At 43.2% G+C, this 27,425-nt stretch overlaps 1 protein-coding gene across 1 annotated transcript in view; it reads left to right on the forward strand.

The window, feature by feature from the left end:
• Positions 1–23,935, forward strand: part of fermt2 (FERM domain containing kindlin 2) — a 37,341-nt gene extending 13,406 nt beyond the window's left edge. The window contains exons 3-15 of the mRNA XM_061082310.1: positions 2,083–2,316; positions 8,752–8,880; positions 13,052–13,277; positions 13,429–13,531; positions 13,812–13,919; positions 16,417–16,551; positions 16,951–17,000; positions 17,595–17,719; positions 18,030–18,136; positions 18,229–18,447; positions 22,617–22,741; positions 22,905–23,046; positions 23,172–23,935. Coding sequence (XP_060938293.1) covers positions 2,083–2,316; positions 8,752–8,880; positions 13,052–13,277; positions 13,429–13,531; positions 13,812–13,919; positions 16,417–16,551; positions 16,951–17,000; positions 17,595–17,719; positions 18,030–18,136; positions 18,229–18,447; positions 22,617–22,741; positions 22,905–23,046; positions 23,172–23,345 — 1,877 coding nt within the window. The 3' untranslated portion in view covers positions 23,346–23,935. The remainder of the gene's footprint in view (positions 1–2,082; positions 2,317–8,751; positions 8,881–13,051; positions 13,278–13,428; positions 13,532–13,811; positions 13,920–16,416; positions 16,552–16,950; positions 17,001–17,594; positions 17,720–18,029; positions 18,137–18,228; positions 18,448–22,616; positions 22,742–22,904; positions 23,047–23,171) is intronic.
• The last annotated feature ends 3,490 nt before the right edge of the window (positions 23,936–27,425 follow it).

The following is a 27,425-nucleotide window of genomic DNA, read 5'->3' on the forward strand; positions in this document are numbered from 1 at the left end:
AGCCTTGAACACAAATAGATGTGTTTCCTCATGGGGATCAAAATGGAGCTGGGATTCCTTGACGTAAAGCATTCTTATCTTTGATTCACTGTTATGTATTCATAACTATGGAAGATCACGATCCGGGGGATGGGGGGTGGGGCAGCATAAAGTTATCGTGATAAAAGTTTTAAATAATCGTGATAGTGATTTGAAGTCCTATCGCCCAGTTTTACTCATTACAATTGTACGGCTGAAACAATATTGATATGTTTGTCGATTTGAAAGAAACTCCAACAAGTCTGATAAATTGTATTATTTATCAAAGAAAAAATACAAAATTTGTGCTGGTTTAAATATCCTAAATGTGAGACTTTGCTGCTGTTCTGTCTTTTATATAATTATAATATAGTTCTCAAAGTTTGTGATGTGGCTGATTGTGGACCGATAGTACTGTGCAAGGCTACCTGACAAGAAAAACTCAGAGTAAGGCTGCAGAAGCGATGAAGGGGTGTGTGGGTGGAGGAAATGAGACACTGCTCTGGGAAGTGCCTTCCTGGACTAATGCTAGAGTAATGACCTCACTGTTCAGGGGGATATCTGGAAGTACAATTAGCTTAAAAACTTTTGGCTCATTCTTATCTATCATAATCTGCACAAGGCAACATGCATGACGTGGGGAACACGTAAACACTCAAGACTTCTGTTCTTGTGCCAGCTAACCTGCAGTTAATTTGGACCTGCAGCCTAGCATACTTAGCTATTCAGTGAAGGTAAAAAGTGCTTTTCTAGTCTTATCAACCATTCAAAGGCTTTACAGTACAAGCCACACTCACCCATTCATGCTCTTATTTCATACAGCGCTACTATATGCTGCCCTTTAACCATCACCCTTCACATACAGCTGTCAGGGGTAATTTAGGGCTCAGTATCTAGGAGACTTCCGCATGTGGAGTGGCCCAGAACCACCAACCTTCTGGTTAGCAGTCAACCCGCTCTACCTCCTTAGCCACAGACACCACCTGCCATTAGAGGGTTAAATAAATGTGACATGGAAGCAGAGAAACAAATGCTCTTCTTGAGTTTGGGACTACTGCGTTTTTTTACCTTTTTAGCTTTGAAGTGAACTGCAGCTCAAACCCAACCTCAGCCCGTACAGAAACCAGAACAAGGTGATCCTGAAAACCAGCTGCTTCGAGTTCCCCTTAAATCCCTGCTGTTTTCACAAGTCAGACACCCATCATGAGAGCACAGGTTCGTCCCCATTGTTCTGAGCCCCTGCGGAGCAGAAGCCTGGGAGCTATGTGGGGTTTTGGGTGGCTTGCGTCTGCTTTAGAGGGATCATAGTGTGACTATAGAACAAAAAGGGAGGTATGAAACTGATATCCCCACAGTGTCATACAAACAGCCATGTCTTTCACGCACTCAGTTGTCTCCTCCCTTTCACTTTGACTTCACCGCCCCCGTGCAAACCTTTTCTTGCCCCCCCCAACCAAAACCTGAATGTGACCCCTGCCCTGAAGGGACAAATTTGGTGAGCTTAGGTCAGTACAGTGAGAGGGATACAGCCTGAGCGCTCTGGTTACACCTTCCCTCTGCCTACAATATCTTCACCTTGCTGATACAAGTGACACACAAATAGTCACCACCAATATAGTCTACAACCATACTACAACAGCTTTTTCAAAATAAAACTGTCCACACAAGCATTTTGGCTCCATATTAGTATTAATCCCAGTCCATACTAACACACTTGAAAATGCATATCACGTGACCTCTCAAGTACACTGGGCAGGCACATACCGGTGTACAAGAGAATTGCTTGTCTTCTATACATGTAAGCATTTGTAGCAGCGGCTGATAGCAACACTTGCAATTGATTATCCATGCTGCTTCCTACACTGGTTGTCGAGGCTAATGGGGCTGGGTTGTTTCCTCTGGAAGGGGGTCATGTCATCCATAGGAGCCAGCATTTCCAAACTAACATGTAGTAGTATGGATGTAGCCATTGTCTTATGAGATAAGATGTGTTTCTGTTTTTATTTTTATCCCTGCAGTTCTTATTAAAACTAATCCACTCTATTTGTTAATTCCTCTCCCCAGATGTGAAGAAGGACTGGTCAGACCATGCTCTGTGGTGGGAGAAGAAGAAGACATGGCTGTTGAAAACCCACTGGACATTGGACAAGTACGGCATCCAGGCCGATGCCAGGCTGCTCTTCACGCCGCAGCACAAACTTCTGCGCCTCCAGCTGCCCAACATGAAGCACATGAAGGTCAAGGTCAACTTCTCGGACCGTGTCTTCAAGAATGTGTCCGACATCTGCAAAACCTTCAGTAAGTGGAGCGATGGACGGAATCATTTAGAGAACAGCAGGCGAGGCAGTGTTCATATATTTGGTGGTGATGTGGAGTTCAGTCTTACTGAAGGTGTCCACCGGGCTCAATCTCAACTTCCCCCAGTTGTTACTATTTTTGGAAAGTTTGTGGACATAATCTAAAGCAAACAGAGCTAATCATGTTCTTCCTCTAACTGTTTTCATCGCCGCCAATTTGTTGTGTTTATTAAACACACTGAGCTCTGTGCACCGGAGTCACTTCTCCTGACTGGCAGTCCACTGTTCAACTGTGGCGTCTTGTCCTTGGAACCTGGGCTCCATCTGCTTTACACTTATGTTTAGTAAACGGAGATTATGAATCCATCATAACACAGACGCACACCAACAGACTTATTCATGCACACGTAAATAACTCCTGCTCACTGTCTGACTTACCTACCTACCATCTCTTGCACTAATAACATTTCCAAATTTAACTGTCCCACATGGCGTAAGTAATACCGAGGGGCTCACATGTATATAGCGTCTATCATGGGCCTCCAGTCAGAGGTCACACACTGGACCCTGCGGACCACCTGACTTGCTAACACCCGCTTTTCCTTGGTTCAGCTCTCACCACTTGCCCCTGACTCATAGTCGGTGTCTACACTGGGGATTTGCAGGTTTGTAGAACACCCACACATCAAACTCCTTCTATCAGGCAGGGTCATCTCGAGCAGTCGGGATCAGGAGCTGCAGTGTTGCTCTCCTGTTTTTATTGGCTCCTAGCGTTTAACCTTGTTTTTACTTTGGAACGAATGGAATATTTAAATGATTGATCAAGAACAAATAGCACATTACATCTCTTTGTGTAAATACAAAGAGGTTGTTTTTGAAAGCAGACGCAGGGGCACGGGGGAGAAACCGGCGGGCAGTGTTGTTCTCAGCCAGCTCTGATGAGGAATATGTCTGTTGCTTCTCTTATAAATCTATTTCAGGACAAATTGCTTTTGGCTGACTTTGTTGTGTTCCAGATTGTTGCAAGAAGTATGGTGGCTTTAAAGGGCCCTACAGTGAGATGTGCTTCACTGTTGCATTTGAATCACTCTGTATTATACCTTGTAAAAAGCAGAATTTAAGGTAGTGGACAGCGGTTACCGAGATTATGACAACTGACTTAGCTGACTTTTGTTAATTTTGTTATCTGGGCAACTTTTGAGATTTACAATTTCCCGGACATATTTTCTGCTGACTGCCTGTGAACTGCACAGCACAGAGAATCGGAGGGGACAGGAAGAAACCAAGCCTTTTCCAGCTGGCCTTCACTCCAGACAGAAGAAAGGGAGCGGTGGAGATCCTGGAAAGACAGTGGGGATTGTTCCTAAACTGTTTTCAGTTTCTTTTGCTCTGGCAAGTCCACTCAGTTGGTGACACAGAAGCTATTTCCTCTTCCAAAATAAGTTCCGATTTCAGTCCTCCAGTGAAGTATTTGGCTGTTTCTTATCCCCACCCTCTTCATGGTGGATTTTTCTAATTATTCTCTACAATTTAAGATTAATAATAAGCCATCAACACTCTTGTATTTTAACATATAAACAATCCACTATGTTTCTACCTCAAACTTTCTATTTTCTCTTTAGCACAACTTAGATTATGTCAGTGCGCTTCCCATACAGGACCAAAGCATATAAAATCAACATAACACTCCCAAGTTAAAAGCATAAAACCAATTATCACTGCTGCACTTCTCCCATGTCCATAGCAGCTGGGTCCTGACACAGACACAGTCCATCTGGCCCGGCTGGGAATGAGGAGGACTGTGCGAAAGGTCAATTTACTGTAACAGATGAAAATCACTCAGTTTCACTCCTGTTCCGACCTCTGTCTCCATTTGGCAGTTCCTACGTCCTGTGCTGCTCTGCTTACAAGATAGTTACGGTTAAGGAATTTGGGCTTTTCCATTTTTATTTGCAAGATAACATTATGATAACGAATGAACTCTGACAATTCAGAGAATTCTCTGCATCCAAATTTTTTTGCCTTCAGATGTTTCTGAATTTGTTGTGCAATGGTGCCACTTGAAACCCTGTAGAAAAGCTCTAGGGTTTTTCATGTTGACATCTTTGTCTGCATCTTCTACGTGTGTGGCACCTCTTCTTCATCCTGAGATATTTGTATTCTTTTTTTTTTTTGTTAAGTTATTAACGCCATTTCCCTGCTGTATTCTCACATGGGCTCACTCTGACATTTACCTGACATCTTACTAGGTGACTGGCAGGAAAAGTTCTGGAAAATGTCTGGAGTAACTGACTATGACATTTGGATTCTCATAAACAGCACCTCTGGAAGATTTCAAGAAAATATCCGGAGTTCAGTTCATGTCAGAAATCAGATATTAACAGGGCTTGTTTTGTCTCAATGGCCGTAAACCCCTAATTTTTATTTGACAACTTTCTAAAATACAGAACAGCCATGGATACTCGCATACAAAAAGTCAGAATGTACAAATATAATGATCTTTTGCTTGATTAATTATATTATTTTATAAAAAGAGTGATTGTTGTCAAAACATCCAATAATCAACTAATAATTTCAGCTATGAAATGCAGAATGAGTTACATAAAGTCATGTCTGCAATGAATTGGATCTTCTGGCTTTTCTAAACAACGATTTGCCAAGTGAAGACTCATAGTCAGACATAAGCTTCTCCTGTCTAGACAACCTGGACTCACTTCCACACTCGCACACACGTCCTCCCTCTAACAGAAGGCTTTTTTTTTTCTCTTCCTGTGGGACAGCACACAAAATGTACTCTTCACAAACTGACTAACACATGACTGTGGACCTGGGACTCGAGGCATTACAAAATGAGGCTGCTGCTCTCTGCGAAGCACCACTTCAGGGTAACAGGAATCAGGCTGTTCCACTTAAGCACTGTGTGTTTTTTGGTAAGAACTGCTTTGCTACCATTTGTTGGAAACCTGAGGCACCAAAGCGTTCGGTGGAAAATAGCAGGGGCAGCAACGCTACTGTGACTTCTCTGCAAGTGGAGGTAGCAGGGATGAACACAGAGGGCACAGGAGGATGAGTTTGACAGTCGGGAAGTGTTTGCTCACTGCGCGCTGTCCTCCAGAAACCTTTCTCAATGTGTGGCACTGCTGCTCCATCGTCTTGGTCCAACAGATTTATGGCACATCAGCCCTGTGGTCTGCTTGACTGGCCCAAGCCACTGTTGTCATAACACAGGAGGAGTGCGGTGTGTCCTCTGCTCCGGTTCCTAAATGAAAGTGCATTATTGTTCTTTCTGAAAGGCCTTTTAGCACCTTTTCAGCATCCAGTCTGATAAATGAAAGACTCCTCAGATGCCAATTCCTGTTATCGTTTGTCCTTAAAGTTGGACTGAAAAACACAAATACTGGTCTGTGACGTCTGTCTCATGTTATTGCATTAAATCAAAGCATCACTTGACTCAGCTCAGATGCCAAACATCTGACCTCACTGCACTTCATCACAAGCTGAATTCCTTAAACGTTAAAAAAATCGTTGTCTGTTTCGGTTTAGACCCAGAATATGCCAGTCATTTCTTAGCCCTGGTTTTATTGTGTCTTTCCTGGAACAAATGACAAATTTATTGTTCCACAGTATTGATCATTCCAGCGAGTGCCTCTTTGAATCAGCAAGAAATGTGCAAAGGGGAAAAATAGTTGATGAAATCTCTCCTCTATAATTTCTTTGTCCATGTAGGGTCTCCATCTGTTTGTACTGTAAACCTCAGTGCTGTAAAATTAGACTGTGACGGTGTTTGTGATTCTTCTGCGGCTGGCCTTACTCACTGCAGTGAATCATGTGTTCCGAGGAGTAGGTCCTGCGAGCCCAGCTGGCTCCAGTTCAACCCCCCTCTCCTCTGGCTCCCGGCCTGGAGTCTGCAGGATGGAGGATTGGGGGGGTCGTATTGTCAAAGGTGTCATTTCTGCTAATGGAAGTCGACCAAGCTTTTGCAGTGCACTTGAACCATCACTCACTCTTCCTCGTCCTCCTGACACTGGCCACAAGTATGCAGTTGGTGCAGGAGCAGTCTTTCCCACCAGTTCGCAATTTCCCTAAATTGTCTCTATAAACATACAATTCTGAGCTCGACTATGTCAGCAGAAACTGGCTGTTTCCTGTCTAGTGCAGCGTTTTAATATTGTTTTTGTCTTCTTATATTTTGGATGGTGTTTGTGCGTCAGGATACATCCGTTACACCTTCATTCCTTTCATAGGAGTGATAAGTACATCTGTCAATTTATCTACCGTATCTTCCCTCTTTCCCACAAACTGGGGCACAGCAATCTAGTAAATGGGTCTAAAATATTGATTTTACGGAAACAATAGTGTTTTAATTTTCTCCTCTGATAATGGACTGTTTTTTCATCAAACTGAGTAATTGGTTGAAAAGTCTTTGTGACCAAAATTGAGGTGCTTTTGAGCCACACGTTTGATCTATAGATGGTTATAATATTTGTCAATGTTAGGAAGCTACAGTATCATTGAAATACTTTCTATTTTTATGTATAAAATGTATTTACACAGTCTAAAAACATTCTAAAATTCAGTAATCTGAGTTTTAGGCTTACATTTACAGCACCATAATTAAACTGCAACCAAGACAAATGTGGAGCTGTCGTTTAGTTGTGGGAAAGATTATGAATACCTACTGTCTCTGCCTGTAGTGTCGAAGTTAACGTGGCATTTCGAGTATTATTCTAAACTCAGCTACTTCACCTTATCCTCAATTCTGGGACTTTGATATTCCTTCATATCTGTCGTACTTGACATAGGCCTTAAATTGATTTCATTATGGTATTAAATACTCTTAAATTGAACTTGTTGAAAGCGGCAGAAACCCTGTTGTTATCACTTATTACACTGGTCAGCTTGTTCTGTAGATGGCTCATACTGTACTTCCAGTGTGGACCATGAGGTCATATGTATGAACAATTAAAGCAACTTTGTAGTAGAATACCACATGCCTCTGTAATGCCCCAACAAAAGACAGGAGCCCTGTGTACATACACAATTTGATACACACTCCACTGTGTGTATTAGGCTGCTTGCACAGCTCCGCGGGCCTGAAGCTCGGCAGCATGCCTTCAACTCACATGGCTGTATAAGGGCACAGGGATTGCACTCCACCACTGCAGCGGAGCAAGAATGAGGGAGGAGGGAAGAGGGATTCAGCGAGAGACGAACAGAGAGGGTGAGCTCCCATCTGGTAGTTCTTAAAACTCCTGGAATGCTTTTGCTTTAGTTACACAAACCAAACAAGATCTCTCACCAAGCCAAGACGTTCGCTCTCTCCCCTCACACGTTTCTGCTTTCCCCCACCGGCCCTCAGCAACTATTTTTTTAATTAATGGCCCTTATTATTATTATTATTATTATTATTCTGCAACACCTTGTCAATTCTTAATCTTTAGAAAATGAAGAGAGGTTTATTTCAACTGATCTCAGAGAAAAACCTTTTATTTTTTTAACATTCTTGTGTAAAACAAAGTGAAAATAATGAAATAAGAATCTCGGATATCGGCTCACTCCTTAATTCACATGGAATCTTTGACAAAACCAGATCCAGCTGAGGATCCAGATGTTCCTAAAGCTTCTAGACTATAGCCGCATGTCTCCTGGTTCTGACACTTTCTGACTGTCTCACCCACTACATCAGAGCCGTCCCAAACTCATCATAAAACGTCATAGCTGCCGCTGAGTGATGGCTCCCTGGCCTCCGAGCTCCAGGGTAGGAGGGAGGAGAGGGGAGAGAAGTCGGGGGAGAGAGGCTACTCTGTTTTAGTCATTATCTTCAGTGCGGTATCTTATTTTCTGATCGGGATCTTGCACACGACTCTTTACGCACGCAGAGTTAAGTCGTGGGTGTTTATTTAATTTATACTATCTGAGGACCATCAGTTTTGTTCTGTCTTTGTGAAAGCTGCGCTCTCTTCCCCCTGGTTCTGGTTTCATGTGTGTGAGAAGAATGATCCAGGTTGTGTCTGGCATGTGTCTCGGTTGGAGATTGGATACAGTTAAAGAAAGATTTGTTGTGGCCCAGAGAGAAGGGATTTGCAATTTTCCACCCCTCTTTTGCTCAGCTCTTTTCTTGCCCATCTCCTTCATCCCATTGCTTTCTCTTACTCCTTCTCCCTTTTTTTGCCTCTCAACACATTTCAGTTTAAGTTTCTTTAGCGTCTTTGTATTCACTCATAATAATAGTTCTATGCATTTAAAGCCCATGCAAGAGGTTGTGTGGTTTATATGAGGCCTGTAGTTGAACAACATATAAATAGGTATATGCTTTAAGTAGGATTCTAACCTTAAACCCTGCCCATCTTGGTGTCCAGATTGCTTTTGCTTCATTGTTATTCAAGGTTATTTTTATGTAACTTTAAGTGAACTTTCTTTCTCTCTCCCTCTCCAGATATTCGCCACCCAGAGGAGCTTTCTCTACTGCGTAAGCCCCGTGATCCTAAGAAGAAGAAGAAAAAGCTGGAGGAGGCAGAGGAGGATGATCTTGAGCTGGAGGGTCCACTGTTAACCCCGGGATCAGGTGTGTTGATGGACAGTTACTCCGTCACTAATGTGGAGATGAAGCACGCCTGGCTTCAAACCACTTGCTGCAGTATTTTCCAGCTGAATATGAGGAAGGAAGAATATAATTTAAAGGTTATTCAGCAGTGAAGAAAAATGAGACAAGTGCCAGTTCTGCTGAGATTAAAATGGTGAATTTATAGAAATCTAAGTCAGAGGAATCAGGTCGTTAAGTTCAGATCTCCTATGAAGTAATTATAGGTTTCATTTTTGTATATTTTGAAAAACAATAATCTAATTTCCCTCAAGCAGCAGGGGTTGAATAACCGGTTCCACTGGCTGCTACAGAGCATCTTCCACTCTTTTATTTTGTTTGATTGCACTTGTGGTTCAAAACAACCCGCTAAGAAAACTCCAGATTTCTGCAGCCTGCCTCTAATGACCAAATATGAATGTGTAAGTTTGAGGCCTGCATGGGATCTGCAGCCTGGGCTTCCTGCTCCTTGGCAGGGAGGACGAAGAATGGTTGAGATTCCACGCATAGTTGGTCACGCTGCCATTTTAAACCCAAACCACTCTGCACGACTGCATATACTCCAGCCACTCCTCCCTCCTTCTGTCGCTATTGGGAGGGTTACGACCATGTGAGCCGAGAGGGGCAGAACAAAACAGGGTACACCGCTGTCACAGAGTTAGCATTGAGCAAAACTGCAAACTCTATGAGACAGGGTGAATGGGACTCTTTGTACGCTCTGCTCTGGCCTCGAGTCTGTTTTCTTTCTCCTTAGACCCAGCTCAACGTGCATATAGACACTCGTGAGTGGGAAAAGGCCTAAGCTGTTACTTTGAACTTGGTGAACCCTCACAATTCCCTTCAGTAAAGAAAGGCTAATACTGCTGATGTGCAAATTTAAATTCACTGTAAATGACCATGTATAGAAATATGAGTGATGGAAAAGGCTTAAAAGCAGCGCTCTTATTCACTCTTTTTCTTTTACAGTTCATTTTTATGGACACAGCTCATGATAGTCACACCCAAAGTTGCACCATTACATTTCATGGGTGTGCTGTGTTGATGCCTCTATTGTGGATACATTTTTTCCCCATTGGGCAACTGTGGTCTCAATACTAGGTGGTGCAAAAATAACAGTTCCATCAGGAATGTGCAGCATTTGTTCACTGTCACTTCACCCACACACTTACTGTCATCCTATCCATCAGATCAGTCACATGCTGCAGTCAGAAAGTGTATTTCCTGGCCAAGTTGAAAGGCGTTGTTGTGTCCCTTGTGGGGAAGGGCTGACCTCTCAGCTCGGGTCTCTTGATAGGAATCACAAGTTTTTCACAGAGGCAGCGATTCAATCAGAATCCCAGTGATCTACTATGAAATACTATACTGAACACACTCGGATATCTGTCCCCAAATGTGCCTGATTTGTTCCCTCCTTGGTGGAGGTAATAATATTTTCTCCCAAAACCGACGCATGGAACTGGCATTGTTGTCAAAACAGAAAAATAACAATTTCACAGCTCGGACACATGCAGTAAAGAGGATGTGCAACTGTACAGTGAGGTGACACTGACCTCACATCTCTTGACATAGATGGTGACTAATTATTTCTACTTTAAGACTGGCAATCCTTTTCCATAACCTCAATCTCTGTCTTTAAAAGTACCATTTTGGAAACTGGGTGTCCCTTGTCTGTCCGCACGCTCGTGTCAAGTTCCCACAGAACTGGTAATTCTGGGAGAAAAAGCCATGTTACTAATCCTCAGCTGCTATTTGACTCAGCCTGAGATCCACTATGTCTCCCAGCACTTTATATTTGTGCTGCTGTTAATAACATGCAGGGCTGGGTCACACTGACCAGCGTCTTGCTTGGGCTTCCAATCAGTTGCTCTGCGCTGGATGGCAAAGAACACGTGGATGGAAAACGACAGAACCTCGCTAGTCATGCCAGGGTGTTCTCCCTCTGCAAAGAGGGCAAACTGAGTCATCCGCTCTGAGGCTAGCAGTTGGCATTCTCCTATTTCTCTATTTTTTTTGTCTTTTCTCCTCTGTGTCCTCACCGCCCTTGTCGAGTTTGTCTCAAATCTGTCCACTTGATGTTTTTTTTCCATTCCTTCGTCCCCCTGCTTCCTTTCCTGTCCTCCTTTCTCTTACTCTTTCTCTTTTCATCCTAGCCTCTGAGATAGTATACATCGGACCTGTCAAAGGTAAGCTTTCCTCTCCCCCTGTCCTTTTGCTCTTCAACACTGCTTCCTCACCCTTGCCTCCCGCCTTCTTATCTACCCTCCAACCCCCTCCCACAGCCACAGTGTTGAGGTCACATGACATCTGTAACCTTTGGGACTAGCGGCCGAGTCACCTGACCTCTCCTCTAGAGGAAGTCAGCTGGTTTGAAAGGTCACATGATGTAAAGACTGCCTCTCCTTCGAAATTGGTTCAAAGCTCACTTTTTCATAACAGCTACTCCAGGTCTGCTAACAGCAAAAATTAATACCATATTTTTGTTGTGGTAGCTGCTAGCTGACTGTAGGCTAACTTTACATGCTGCTCAGGCACCAAAATGATGCACCAAAATTTGCAGTGGGATTCAATCCGATAGGTACTTGCCTTAAAGAAACTGGTGCGCAATTGGCACCAGATTTTGGTACCAAACCCTACTCACGATTGGTCAAGCTCTTGTTTTGATGGGACCTTTTAACGCTGATCTATGCTATGATCACTACTGCGCAGCTTCTGGCTCCAAATGATGTCGAAAGAGCAACATGACCGCACCCTCATTTAGGACATATTAGTAACATTCTCGTAAAGCAGAAGAAGCTGAGACCCGTTGTCCATCTTTATATACAGTATGGTTTTTGCTATACATTTAGTCCAAGATTCTTATTGGTCCACCACTGTTCATTCGTTAGTGCAGCCCACACAAAAACTTTCTTATAAAAATCGAAACCACCAGAGACACATCTCATTATTTTTCAACCCTCTCTTGGTTTACTTCTCGTCTTAACAGCCCATGGTGGTCCAGCTCCTTCCATCTAAGCCCTCTACAAATCCCCAGTGTGGGAGCATTAGGAAGTCAAGTCATGTTGACATTCTTTTTGTAGTTTCGTTTGTATTGGAGAGTCAGTAAACAGGATGGAGGAGGACCAGTTGTGTTGTTCAGTGGGCTGCCAGCCTTCACCTTATACATGGTGTCTCTGAATATTTGGGATTCCTGAGGAGCCCCAACGGGAGATGGGAGAACTCTCCCTGACCCGATGAACTCAGCATCAGGGGGAAAACCCTTTAAAGAGTCACTGAATAAAGCCTTCCCCCGCAAGGGATGGGTGGCCATAGTCTGCACCCTGTTCTCATGACCTCAGCTTGCAAACACAAACACACATGTACACACTCACAGACACAAGCCAAGCCCACTTCCTGATTTCAGAAGGGATTTAGTGGTTTAGCCAGTGTTGCTTCTTGACCTGAGCCCTACAGGGGGAGAGAGGGAGCGGGGGGTGTGGGGCCAAAAATACTCCACAAGGAGCCGCCAACAGGAAATGCAGATAACTTCACATTGGTGTCCTGCTTTTGTTTGGAGGCAAAAGCCAAGATTAAAAAACAAGTGGTATATTTGCAATAAACCTCATATGTATTGGAAAATCCACATTTAAAAATATTTAGACAATTTCCTGAGGATTTGACTTTACAGTTACATCTTATTGTAATCCAGGCATCCTCCTCCCACATCTGTGCGTTCCTTCTCTCCTCTCTGCAGCACGTTGTGCAGTAGTTTGCTGTGTGCGGTGCATTCCTGCAGGTTTTTTGACTGTGAGTAAGCGGGTGACCCCGATCATGTAGTGCATCATCTGCATGCTGATCCACATCAATCCCACCATCAGCAGGAGGACATGGATGGTTGAAGTCACTCATCTGCAAAGTGTGGGCTCGTAGTCACATGGTTGTTGTTGACTGCTAGCTGGCCTGGCTATAGGCTGCAAGTGTATGTGTGTGTGTGTGTGTGTGTGTGTGCTTTTTGGAAGGTGTTCACCATTTTATCCCATAGCTGTTTTTAATAAACTATTTGTGATCGTACACCTAATTGGATTGTCTTAAGCAAAAAGTCAAAATTATGTTTATTTAATAAATACTTTGCGTGTATTCTTTGCACTACAAGAACTGATTGATTGCTCTGTGTTTCCAGGGAGCATCTACTCCAGTCCGGGCTTGTACAGTAAGACAATGACCCCCACCTACGACTCCAGGGACGGAAGTCCGCTGTCGCCCACCTCTGCCTGGTTCGGGGACAGCCCCTTGTCCGAGGGAAATCCCAGCATCCTCGCCGTCAGCCAGCCAATCTCCTCACCAGACATCCTGGCGAAAATGTACAAGCCCCAGTCGCTGCTGGACAAAGCCAAAATCAACCAGGGGTGAGATGAACTCTGCTCAGTGGTTTGGCCCTTTGGTTAGACTGGTTTAAGTTTTTCAATTGATCAAAACAGTTGCAAGCGGCCGCATCTCTTCCAGAAAGAAAGTGTTTTAAAAGACAAATTCTAAGCAGCTCATTCACTGTCTGCACAGGTGGTTGGACTCATCCAGATCTCTGATGGAGCAGGATGTAAAGGAGAATGAGGTGCTGCTGCTGAGGTTCAAATACCACAGTTTCTTTGACCTCAACCCTAAGGTACGTCCCACAGACAAAGCACAACAACTTAACCTTACAGTCTGCTGAAAACATTCCATACTGATAGACTTTTAACCTGTGTATTTTGCAGTATAATATATAAAATATGACATCATACTGACCCTGACCATCTAAGACTAACATTCGAAGTTCAAAATCAGGGTAGAATATAACACATACAACCGTGAAATATTGCATCACCAGATTTACTGACGTCCTGTGTGTATCGGACTGTGAGACAGCGTTAGTTTGTTTACTCTTTATTTGTGCGTGCCCACAGTATGATGCCATCCGAGTGAACCAGCTCTATGAACAGTCCAAGTGGGCCATCCTGTTGGAGGAAATCGAGTGCACGGAGGAGGAAATGATGATGTTTGCTGCCCTGCAGGTAGGACGACTCAGCATGTTTGTGTCCTTCCCTGATCCTATTTTTTTCCTGTTTCAGCAGTGTTTAGTCAGGGTCTGAAATTTGAAGATTTGTACACTTCTCTTCATCGGCCAATGGGCAAATTTCCTTCTCAACCGCAAGCTAATAAACGGAATGGGCTTCCAGCCCAGAGCTGAGCCATATGGCTGCCAGCCCTGCTGCTGCATGCATACTAAAACTTGGCCATTTCACTGTCTTGCAGAAGGAGTCAATAGGGGGATTATCGCACAGATTCCCAATGGACTCATCACGATGCTTTGATATCAATCAATTCCATTTATTTCTGACTTAGTCAATGGAAAAATGAGTAATTGGGCTTTTAAACCAAAAATCTTTAATGAATAATTAATTACAAGTACCTTTAATGGACTTACCTTACTTAGCTCAACAGAGTGAAGTCACTTTGATTCCTAGAAACAGTGCAATGAAGAAGAAATTAGATATTCTTATTTTCATTAGCATCCTTGTTGGTATCTAGTAAGTAACAACAGAGCTGTATTCTTCACTGTATTCTCTGCTGAGGCTTTTAGCTTCATGTGACCAAGTCATTTCTGCCAACCTCAGGGCCACCTTGCTGTAGCCACTCACACTGAGTTGCTCTGCCCTGGACAGTCACGGCATCAGACAAACTTTCTCTTATGAGACAAGTTTAAAGTACGATCAGAGGAAAGTGAAATGACAACAAGTGGCTTTAAAGGGGATCAGTGGAAGTGATATGCAGATGTGAGCACCTTTGCCCCCTCGGGTTGCCCCCTTCAATCTGGGGTTGGTGCCCCTGCTATTTCTGACCCTCATAAACTGTCGGTGCCAAGACCAGAGGACGCCATCCTGTCCTCACCCCCGGGGTAATTATAGAGCATCTCGGTCCCGGGACCCAGCGCTGCAGCCCAGACCACCCACCCCATCATGACACTGTGTCCCAGACAGACCTGCTCACATGCCTCTAAAAGCCCTTTTACACTCTGAGGTGTTAGGTGTGTCTCATCAGGCTGGTTATAATTACACTTAACTAGTTTCTTCTTTCATTTCCTCAGAGAGATGCTGATCTACTACACTGTTGCTACCTGTCTGTTAGGGAGCTACTACTATATTTCAGTTGGGTGGAGTGGGCTACTGTTTCACCGTCCAGAGTGGATACACAGGGTCTAAATAAAGAGCGATGATTGTCCACTTCCAGCATGTAGCTGGCCTGTGCTACTGTGCCATCACCTGGAAGTGTCTCTTCGGCCGAACATAGATCATTAGCCGAGAACAGTAATCGACCTCAGAGTCACTCTGCCCACTGGAGAAACATAGGGCACAGGTTGTACTTTGTATCTCAGTAGATAAACAGTCGGGTTCAGCCATTTATACACACAAACAGGAAGCAAGCCCCACACTTTGAAAGCATGGAGGTTCATCGAGGGCCCTTTGTCCCACATTCTGTAACCTTAGCTGACTAAAGCCTCACATATCTCTGTCAAACTCTTGTCTCTGTTTCTCTCATCTGCTCGACAGCTGTTCATTCATATATTGGTGGGGGGTTGGTGATGGGTTGACATTATAAATACCATTTGTCAACAAGTTGTATTTAGTATCTGTGACTCACGGTAAGAGGAAGCCACAGGCGGGTTTTTCAGTAATGAGTCCCATCTTGATGAATTGCTCTCTCCATTGTTAAAAGAGCACACTGTCTCTTATCACATGCTATTGGCCCAGTTGCACATGTGTTCCCAGTAAAAAACGATTCACGAGGCTGTTATAGTTACTGAGAACATATTGTCTAAATCGTCTAAACTATTTCTGTTAGTGAATCATCACCACCAAGCACTTTATTCTCTTCTTGAAACTAGTCTTCTCATCTTTAAGGACATTGTCCCATCGCTCCTGAACTCAATGCTGCACAGTGGCATTATTTGCTAACATAAATGCCAACATAGCCTTTCACTATTGAAATGGTAATTGCCGAGACCAGTTCCCTTTTATAATGCAAAGTTGTATTGTTTGTGCCCCAGTCGCACACATTGCAGGAAATCAAAACTGTAGCTAACATTTGCTAGTATTTCTGCAACAGCCTCAGTCCGTTGCTGACTGAGGCTGTTTCTCTTTTTCTTCTGGAAGGCTTCCAGTTATCTGTTGGATAGAAACTTTTTGTAACTGGAAGAGTTTAGGTTTTAGTTGTGCTGTGAGGATAATAAACGTGAAACCATTTTCCATAGTACTTCAGACTTTTGCTACAACTCTCTTCCAGTAAAGTACATATTGCACGTGTGTGTCTGAAAGGAAGACTGTAATAAATATTCTTACATTTCTGTGTATGTGACTGTTTCATGTGCAAGTCTATGTGTGTAGAATTGTAGAAATATCACCGCCACTCGTCCCAATATATCATGTTTGTTTGTCAGTTCATTTAACTTGTACAAACCCTGGTTTAATGCAGAAAATGGGTGTAACTGGTGCATTTTCTCTCTTCCGTCAGTACCACATCAACAAACTGTCAATCATGGCTTCAGACAACCACATGAACAACAGTGAGAAGGAGGTGGACGAGGTGGATGCAGCCCTGTCAGACCTGGAGATCACGTTGGAAGGAGGGAAGACGTCCAACACACTGGTACGACGACACTGCCACATCATCACATGCACTGGAGGAAATAGCCTCTTGCACTGGGCTTTTTATTCACTTTGTTTCTCTACTTCACTCTGATGAAGTCTCCTTTCATAAGTCTCATTAAACAGGAGCATAAACCTGCGTCAACACTGCACACTGACCCAGGGGAGGGGGAATTAACAATGTCCTTCACTGTGAGAATTAAGTTTATACAGCTTATCAGAGGAAACTGAGCTCTGAGATATTACGCAACAAGTGTTTTCTTTAGAATATTCCCCTGAGTAATGACATTGAAAATGAACAACGTTGATCCTGGAGTCATTGTTTTGATTTGAACCACTCTCTTATTCTTGTCAATTAAAATGTTCTGTGTTTTAACTAAAATGTCTCCTTTCCTTCCAGGGTGATATCACATCTATTCCTGAGCTAGCTGACTACGTCAAAGTTTTCAAGTAAGTCCACATTCACTTTCAAAGTTATCAAAAACTCCCTGTGTGTAACAACTGTGTATGAGTGTGTGTGCAATGATTTAGTTTGTCCAAAAGATGTTGAATCTATTAGAGGAAATAGCATCTCCTGGCTAAATACTAGCAGCCTTGCCTGTTTTGCATCAGTGTAATAGACCAGGTTGTTTGCCAGAGGACATTTGCAGGCTGAGCTTGCAGTTTCGTTCTTTCTTTTTCTAAGTGATTACAGTTGGACCGAGCATATTTTGAACCACAATCATTTTTGGCTGTAGGTCTTTGCTGACAGGCAGGTGGCCCCTGGGGTGGTTGTCTCATAAAATGTCTAAACCATAAAGGGGGAGGACGATATCGAGAGGCATTTCCTCTTTAATGGTTTTCCATTAATGTTCATGTCCAACGCTGGCTCCTTTCCTGTTCACCTCGCTGACTCTGCACTGGAGAACAGCCCCTTCCTCCCACTCCTCCTCCCTCTTTGTCCTCACTTATGATCTCCTGTCCCCCATTAACAATAAGAGCAAGTTGTTGTTTTTTCCATCTGAAGTATGACATGTTTCCCTCTGTCTCTTGCATATTTTCCAGACCCAAGAAGCTGACGCTGAAGGGCTATAAGCAGTACTGGTGCACATTCAAGGATATCACAATTTCCTGTTACAAGAGTAAAGAGGAGGCGCACGGGACACCTGCTCTACAAATGAATCTAAGAGGTGCAGACGCTCATACAATTTACATAGAAACAACAAAATAAAAGCTGTTTTCAGACACTCCAGAGAATGTCACAATGAGGTCCGGACTTTCTCCAGAGGTGGAGGTCCGAACCCTCTCATTCACATACGGCCCCTCAGGAGAATATTAGGAGATTTTCCAGAATTCAGTGCTTGTCTGAAAGCAGCTTAAATCACTTCACACCCATACAAGAATTTAATGCTTTATTTTTCCACTGCAAGTATGCTTTCTTTCTGAATGGGCGTGACCTTTGACCCATTTTTCCTCTGCACTATGGTTTCACATGTGTAGGTTGTGAGGTAACTCCAGATGTTAACATCTCGGGTCAGAAATTCAACATCAAGCTGCTAATCCCTGTGGCTGATGGCATGAACGAGATCTGGCTTCGGTGTGACACAGTAAGACTTGACATTGATCCACCCTTTATGACAGTTTCTCATGGTTTGTCGGGTTTTTGATCATAAGCGTTGTTTGATTTTTTCATCTTCAGGAGAAGCAGTACGCCCACTGGATGGCCGCGTGCCGTTTGGCCTCCAAAGGGAAGACCATGGCTGACAGCTCTTACAACCTGGAGGTCCAGAACATTCTGTCCTTCCTGAAGATGCAGCACATGAACCCCGACCCTCAGTTCATTGAGCCGATCACCACCGACATCAACCCAGAATGCCTGGTGTCGCCGCGCTACCTGAAGAAGTACAAGAACAAGCAGGTAAGCGTTTCTATCGGGAGCTGTCACGCAATTTCCGACATCTTATCTGTCGTCATGTGTGTTTTCTGGGAGGCTGTTTACTTGTTTGATGAGTTGCTTGTGGAGTTAGACCGAGCAGCGTTTGATGCTTCCCAGATGGGCGCCTCCTGGCATCAGGGTTGTCTTGCGATGGAATGCAGCCTCTCCTCTACTCCCCCTCCTTTACATTTCCTCCTCCTCTTCCTTCTGCTCCTCCTCCCCACCCCTCCCTGTCCGAGGGGAAACCAGGACAGCAGTCATCCAAACCACTCAGGGCAGCACACAGTGGAGCTGCTCATGTCAGACTGAAACAGATACTTAACCTCAGCTCCCAGTCATTGTGCTTGTAGACAAAAGGGCTTATAGCGAAGAGATCCCAAGACAAGACAATTTCATTTATTTGTCTTTTTTAAGGAAGAAGTGACTATAAGCAGCTGTCAGTAGCAAACATCCTAATAACCAGGTGTAACATTCAAACACTGAGAATGAATCTTTGTAGGCGTTAGGTAAACTCTGCAATGTGCTCAGCAGATTTGCATGCAAGCAACAGGCTGGTGTGTGTGCACTGGAACAGCTGAGTACACGAGCCCCATGACAGTGTTAGATGAGGAAGAGAGGGAGGGGTCTGCTCGCATTAGCTTACTCACTCAGCCTGGTTTTATTTAAGTCATCGTAGAAAAGTAGAACATTGCAAGGGGGTAGGAGAGATGTTGGTACATTAGGTAATGACTCAGAAATGGTCAGAATTGTAATGATTGTCCAGAAAGGGAGGAAAGATTAGAGAAGAATGGAAAATGATTGAGAAATGATGCACCACAAGGATCTAGACTAGGATTTATATACAAAATCAGTGACTGATAATACAGGAGAGAGAGGATTCCAGCAGACACCTTCGGTACTAGACGAGTAAAACACCAGTGCTTCTCATTTCTTTGATACTTTGTCATACAGGAAACGTGTTAAAGTTAAAAGTTTGAATTATCCAAATACCAAATGTGGCTTCAGTTTGCCCTCTTTCTATATGTCTCCTGTTAGACAACCCTTTTAATATAGTTGGAACCAATATTATAGATTTTTTTAATCATTAGTTTATTTTTTTGCTGAAAAGCTGAAACCTGATTTCCTGATCAAATATTTGAGGAGCTCATCACTTCAGTGAGATGAAGGAATACTACATTTGTGTGCATTCAAGAGTTAAAGCTCCTGTGAACCATATGCGTGTTATCAAGTCCTAATGGGAGTTGTTATTGTTGAAAACTAACAAATTCCTTACAACGATAAGCTGCTCAAATATCACAGTTCACTGTTTACTGACCCAGTTTTGAAAAGAAGACTCCAGTCATATCGTATGTCAGTGTTTTATACTTAGACAAATAAGGAATATAAACCTCTTTGGCTTAATTCATTGCCTGGAACCCGAGGCCAGATTGAACAGGAGGCAGGACGTGGACTAGAGAATGACCCCAGCAGGGTGTGTGTCTGTGGTTCTTTCTGGCTCAAGTCCAATATCTTCTTCTTACCCCAGTCTGATAGCGGGTGTCCCCAGGCACAACATGAAAGTATGGTGGCATTAAGTACAGTATGTGCATGTACACACATACTCATGCAGTTGGTGTGAGGCAGCAGGAAATGAGCCCTTCCTGGGAATGCTGCGCGGGAAAAGTGTCTGGGAAAAGCCCGTTAGCTCTCAGTCAGCTGTGACCCCGCCCCACCTCCCTCAAACTGGACTTTCTGTGGTAGGATTTGTCCGGGGGGACTTCCGGGCTGCAGCTCCCAGCGGATACACACACACACACACACACACTCACACACACACACACACACAAGGACATACACACACACACACATAGTGTACACTTTGCCATGATGATCAGATCTGTACATTTACATGAGAAAAAACGAATGATAAAGGCACAATAATAATCATTTGGAGCTTGGAGACATGGCACTCCTTCATATTGGTGCTCCCAAAGTGTGTTGCTTGGTATATATCACCATCTTGTGGATGAAAGAGGAATTGCAGAGAAGATGTGTGATTCCTATAATGACCCAATGTTAAAGTCTATAAAGAATAAACAGTAACTATGTAGTCCTGAAATATATGAATCCGATACACAAATGTTGTTCTACTTTCTCCCTTTAAAAAAAAATCTCATGATTGTACACTGTGTTATTGCTGCTACACATCCCTCTTGTGGCCAAACACTGCATGACATGCCAAACCCTCCTCTTCCAACTTCTTATTTTCTTTTTTTATACAGTTATTGTCTACTTGTTATTTTGCCTTTTTCCTCCCTCAACATTTATCTTATCTGCTTGTTCTCTTTATCCACTCTGTCTTTTTCTCTATGCATCTCCTTCATTCCTCTGCATCTTCCTTCCATCCCCACCTCTCCCTCCTCAGCCAGGCTATATCAGGGACCTGGTAAGTTGAGCTGTGTGTCCACTGGGTGCCGAGCAAACCTTAGATATGTGCATGATTGTCTTAGCTCTGAGCTCGTCACTTTACCAGAGAAGTAGTTGTAGGAAGTCAGTGTTTCCCACAGATCAGAATTATACTTGTGTTGGTAGCTGGTGAATATGGGAAATGGTATTTAACATTTGACAAACTGGAAATAAGTGTGACCTTTCACATTTTAAAATGAACTGAATTTATATTTAAATTAAAATAATTTATTTCACAGATCCAGAATAACCCAACCCTCCCCTCCATTTATCCATATTTTTTTTTAAAACAGTATAAAGGTCTTTCTATCTGGGTTTTTCAAAACAAGAGTTCCAGTGTTTGTGCGTATGTAAATTAAATATACAAAAGTAAGATGCAAAGTATTTGGCGCTGAAAGAAAGATAAAAATCCATCACCAGGCTGACAAAGGAGACATAGATTAAGCGGCGCTGCTGCAGATTTGAAGCCGAGGTAAAGATTTGTGCACTGAATAGACTCTTGAGTCTTGGATCCAGCAATGCAGAGACTTGTTATTACTGATGTCTGAGAACATAATTACACAATAAGCAGATAAACCTTTGCTTTACAAAGATGCTTGAACAGGAGGGTTAGAGCAATGGAAGGTTTACCATGAATTAAATGATCACATTCTGTGAAAGAACTTCCAAGATGTGTCACCGAATACATCTGACAGCCATTGATCCACCTGTGCATTCAGCCCAAGTAAAGTCTGTGTGGGAAACATTGGAGGTAGTCATAGTGGCCGATACAGTAGAATAATAAGAAACCTTCTTTATAGTTTTCTGTATCTTCTCTCAAGTTTTCCTGGTGACATAAGACAGAAAAATGACATTTAACTCTATCGATGTGAGATCGGGGCGTCACTGCTGTGTTTTATGTCTTATTACATTACATGGAAGGGACAAGTAGTGATGGTTCATAAGAAATTCATTTCCACCGACCATTTATCAAACCACACCACAAGTTATTACTTAGTTTTAATGTGTTTTGGAAAGTTTCTTACCCTGCAGGCTGATACGGATTTTAATTCATGCTTTTTAATATAAAAAGCAGAGACTAGACACTTGCTGAAGGTAAGTGATCCATCACAGTGAAGCTCAATAATTACTTTAATTATTTAATTGGAATGTTGTTAAAGTGAAACGTTGAGCTCAACTCGAGAAGGGAAAAGCTGCGTTCTCGTGCATAACTCTTTGATTTGATTCAGAAAGTAATCAGCAGTGTGTCTTAAGACAGAGAAGTCAGAATCCTCATGTTGGGTGAATTATAACTTGAATAAGTTAAGGACAAAAGAAAAGGACTTAAGGACATGAATACACGCATGCATGCACATTAACACAGACTAAACACTTCTCTTTGCTTTTTAACCGTAGTCTGGATCCCCAGGTGCTCATGAATTCATAAGTGTGTGTCTGATTTCTAGCTGTGTGTAGACTTGTGACACCTCTCTGGTTTATCTGTTGACACTGTGTGTGCTGATGGCTCTGTGCAGTCGGCCTCAGCTTGTTTATACAGCGGGTGTGAGGATGGGGGTGTATTGGGTGGTTTCAAATGTGGCGATTTTCTGGTGATTGGGAAACATTTGTTTACTTTGGGGAATGGGTCAGTGTTTGTAGTGACTCAGGTGGGGGGGAACACACCGAGATATTGTGGGTGTAATGTGTGTGATTGTGTGCTTTGTTAGATTTCAGGCCGGATCCTGGAGGCCCACCAGAACGTGGCCCAGATGAGTCTCATCGAGGCCAAGATGCGTTTCATCCAGGCGTGGCAGTCGCTCCCCGAGTTCGGAATGACTCACTTCCTCGCAAAGTAAGTTTTGTCAGAGCCCGACAGAAGTTCAATAAATTACTAAACTCACTTTATAATTTAATCTCCATTAAGCACTCATTCAGTTTTACGTCCTGACACAGACTCATTGGGTCATTTTCACATTTTCATTCGCCAACTTCTTTTTCAAACTATTTCTCTGCAGGTTCCAGGGAGGAAAGAGGGAGGAGCTGATCGGCATCACCTACAACCGTTTGATCCGGATGGACGGCGGCACCGGAGACGCCATCAAGACCTGGCGCTTCAGCAACATGAAGCAGTGGAACGTCAACTGGGAGATCAAGATGGTAGGAAGATATAAAAAGTGACCGTGTGGTGGATTAGCATTCCAAATCAGCACGACAGGTATCATTAATATCTGTGAGGATGTGACACAGAATGTCTGATGTGACCCGCTTCGCTCTATACACAGGTGACGGTGGAATTCGCCGACGAGCCGAGCCTGTCGTTCATCTGCGCCGAGGTCGACTGCAAGGTCGTCCACGAGTTCATCGGCGGCTACATCTTCCTGTCCACGCGCGCCAAGGACCAGAACGAGTCTCTAGACGAGGAGATGTTCTATAAGCTGACCAGCGGCTGGGTCTGAGCTGCACCCCCCCCCCACCCCCCGAACAAGCCAGGGTCAACGATTGTGGGCCAGGAGGGGAGCGGGGGGAGTGGAGCCACGTTGTATGGGTTTATTTTATTCTACTTTTTAAAGTTTTTTTTGGAGCTGTGCTGAAGAGTCCAGAGCAGCAACCGTTGCCATGCCGACAACCGTGTTCTCTGTTGTTTTGCCGACGAGGTCACTTGTTCTAACACTAAATTGTGGTTGAATCAGTTCAGACGAACTTTGAACTTAAACTCCTGTGGTTGAGCAGAAGCCTGTTTAACTACGACCCCCTTCCTCCTCCTCCTCCTCCTCCTCCTCCTCCTCCTCCTGGACCGACGGCCATCAACTTCACGTCCATGACTTCCCTTTAAACACCAATCAAACACCAAATTTAATCCCAAAGATCCTTTGATTTTCTTTCTTCCTCTTCACTCTTTTGTCTTTTCCTCTTTCTCTTCTAGAACAGGACTAAAGAGCTGACGTCAAACTGTCGTTTAAACATTTTAGTGCCACAGATGCCCACAGTCATATCTAATTATTTATCCTAAAACACGGACTTCCTCAGAGTCTGATGGGGGGGGGGGGGGGGTCTGTAAACAGCAGCGTACATCCTATCCGCTCTATGAAGGGTTTAATCTCTATGAAGTCACGTGAAAGCACTTCTACACTACACAGTCCTGATTTTGAATAAGCTGCTTTTTTTTTTAAATGTCCTTTTTTTCTTTCGATGTCTGTGTCTCCACAGCCGGAGAGAGTCTCTCCTACGAACTTTCATCGTGTTCTCTGACCGGTGCGACACTGAGAGCCTCAGTTTAGTTTTTTGTATTTAACGGACTGCTGCTAGTGAGCATGTCTGGAAACACTACAGCTCAGTGCACTGTAACGAGCGTCCCGTTTGTTTAAAATCTGGAAAATAAAGATGGACGTCGCCTCGCCGCTTCCTCCCATTGTACAACAATTAAGCTCAGATATCTAAAATGCGGCCGTCTTGCACTTATGACTTGATTGGAGCCGGAGTCTGGGCAGTAGTGGTTGTTATGGAGCTGAGGCGTCGAGGTCCTGCTGATGCACGCGCTCAACCAATCACAATCATGACGTTTCAACCCATTTTTATAGCATCAAATAACTCATTAAAACACTTCAACGAGCATGCGTGATAAGAACTACCTAAAACAACCTATTTTAATCCATGTCCCATCCACTAACTTATACTGCCGCCAACCACCAGGGGGCGATCAAGATCCTTTTGAGCATGTCGACCATCTTTATATAAAGTCTGTGTTTCAAACGAACCTCCACGAGTTGAACAGCAAAAATAGCTCCATCTAAAAAGTCATTTATTCTCATGTTCGCGACATTTAGTGTTTTCTCAAAACACATTTTTATAAACACTAATCACTAAAGTTGTCAGTGTGCGTTTAAAGTGTCTCATCCCATCGATAGGTTTTTATCCTTGTTTTTTAATATTTAAACACCCAAGAAGCTAAATGATTTGTCAACATGTCCACTACGTTTATGTTCTTTCCTCGTCATGTGACCTGGAAAGTGTAAGTTTAGAAACCATCAGTCGGCTCCTTGTGGTCGTTCAGTCTTTTGTCCCTAGGGTGTTTGAGCAAAGATCTTCAGGTTTACTGCCTGTAGGTCTCACTTGAAATGTCGGACTAGATGTTCTTTCACTTCACGAACTCTCTGACGGTCCCTGTTAAATATGCAATATCTGCGTTTTCTGTAAATCGGGTTGAGATGTTCATCTCCTCTTCATAGCGAGTGGCCGTGTCTGTGTCGTCCATGTACTAGAACCAGACTTTCATCCACGGAGGATGAAACACGTTTGCTGGTGGGGTAGATTAATGAGTTTTAAAACATCTCATCCTATTGGCAGTGATTTTTCAAAGCGTCCACTCCCTTTCTCCAACCTTCAGCTCGTCTCTTAGGCCACGTTCTTTCCTCTCCTGACCTGCAAGTGCAGATTTAGAAATAATGTGCATTAACATTTATCCATACGTGTGTTTTTGGCTGCATTTGAAAATTAAGGATTATCATGCGTTCGATTACATCCACATTTAAAAGCCCTGACATCTCATTGCTCTGTGCATTGACACTACATAACACAAGGGGGCATCGCTCCCCTCTGCCACCTTTTTCCTCTTCTCGCCTTTCTGTCTCTCACACCGTATAGTATTAATATTGCTGTTGTTATTCTTATTTTTATCATTACACACCAGCAAAAGGTCACTGAGTTTGAAGAATGAATATGCAAAATGTTTTTTCTTTTCTCCTGTTCTCAGTTATGAAGGATCAGTCAGTAAAGTATTATTTTTTTTGTAACTAATGTAAAAACACAAACATTTTATAGAAATTGTACAGTTTTCTTTCTGCTTTGGGGGGGTGGGGGGTGGGTTGGAAGTTTTTCCTTTCGGGAAAAAAAAAAGAAAGAGTGGGGTGTCATCTGTCAACGTGTAGTATTCAGAACCGTGCCTGCTCATGTTGTGGTCTTACCGGGTTTTCAGATGAAGATATATATGATTATATATGAAGATAACACTAGTCTCAAACTCCAGATTTGATGAAGATGTTTGTCGAGTACATATATTTTTTTTTTCTAAAATACAGATACGTATGCCTTCTCAATTTGTTCTTTGTTTTCTTGTATAACTGCTTAATTTTATTGATTTTCTGCCTTCTCTCCGACCACCTGTGGCCCAGAGTCGCATTTTACGCTCATTCTTTCGACCGACGGTGAAACTTTACGTGCAAATTTAATTTGCTCTGTGCCTTTTTTTTGTTGTTGAAGTACTTCACCTATTCGTCTGATATTGTGTCACAACCGAAGTGTGCCATTTAATAATTGTCCATATGAAGGATGAAGGAGTTTGAGACGAATCACCAAAAATGAAGTTGGGAGGAACATCAAGCCTCGTCTTTGTTCTCTGATGTGTTTGTTCGCCTCCAGTGTCGGGAGCAGCAGTGCATGTCCTGCTGCTCTGTTTTCTGACTGTAAAAATGCATTTATTTTAAAAAATAATAAAGTAATTTTTATTTAAACAGGGTGTTATCTGGTGTTTATTATACACTTTAAGCCACGTTCAGTGACCCCCACTGAGTGATATCTGACAGTCCGTGTAAGATACGCTTAAATATCTAATTTGAGATTTACAATCGACTGGCCACGGCTGCACCTCGGTTTCTGTTATGTCTACGCACCACTACCAGTTGTCAGATGAGGTACAATCCACTTTTTAAATCCAGGAGATGTGGCTGAAGACGTATAAAAACGTGACGCAGGTGACAAGAGTCTTGCTCCATCAACTTGTGCAAAATTGTAGTAAAATGTATCAAAGTTTTATGATGAAAATGAAGCTATGGTAGTTTAGAGAAATTACACCAAACAGTTACAGATATCAGAGATGAGCTAGACCTTTTGTAGAGATCAGTCTGAAATCTAGTTTTAAAAATGGCAAAATTAAAATCTATTTATTTTATAAACGTGTATATACTGTATCTATAGTGTGTGCACTGGTTATGTGTGTCCATCAGAGGGCAGTGTTTAACCACCTTCCTCCCCTGTGCTCTCTCCCTCTGAGGCCTCATCCTTACTGCTGTCCAAACTTCTCCAGATCTGACATGTTTACCTGTCGTCCCATCACCGACTGAGCGGCAGATTGAGGAGGAGATGAGATCAGAGCCGCCTGCAGACAGGCTGTCTATTCGCAGACTCACACACACACACACACACACACACACACACACACACACAGTTGACGTGGCACATATTAGTGCTGTCCCCTGCTGAGCAGCTGGTATATGGCAGTGGCTGCTTCCGCCCCCTGATGTCCACTGCAGTGTCATTTAGAAAAGACATTAGTGTCTCTGCATTAAAGAACAATATCTCTTCTCCCTTGTTGGTGCAATAAGAACCCGACAGTCTTTGCTGGAACGTCCACTATCTCTTGTGCATCTTATATTTAGATTTATCAGTTCCTATAAGTATTGTCTCAGTTTCAGCTGACACACAGATATCTGCAGCTCCCAGTCACGTCTCAGATCAGACCAGTGTTGCAGTGGGAGCAATGA

This window comes from Limanda limanda, chromosome 12, assembly GCF_963576545.1.
Source record: "Limanda limanda chromosome 12, fLimLim1.1, whole genome shotgun sequence".
Taxonomy (NCBI): domain Eukaryota; kingdom Metazoa; phylum Chordata; class Actinopteri; order Pleuronectiformes; family Pleuronectidae; genus Limanda; species Limanda limanda.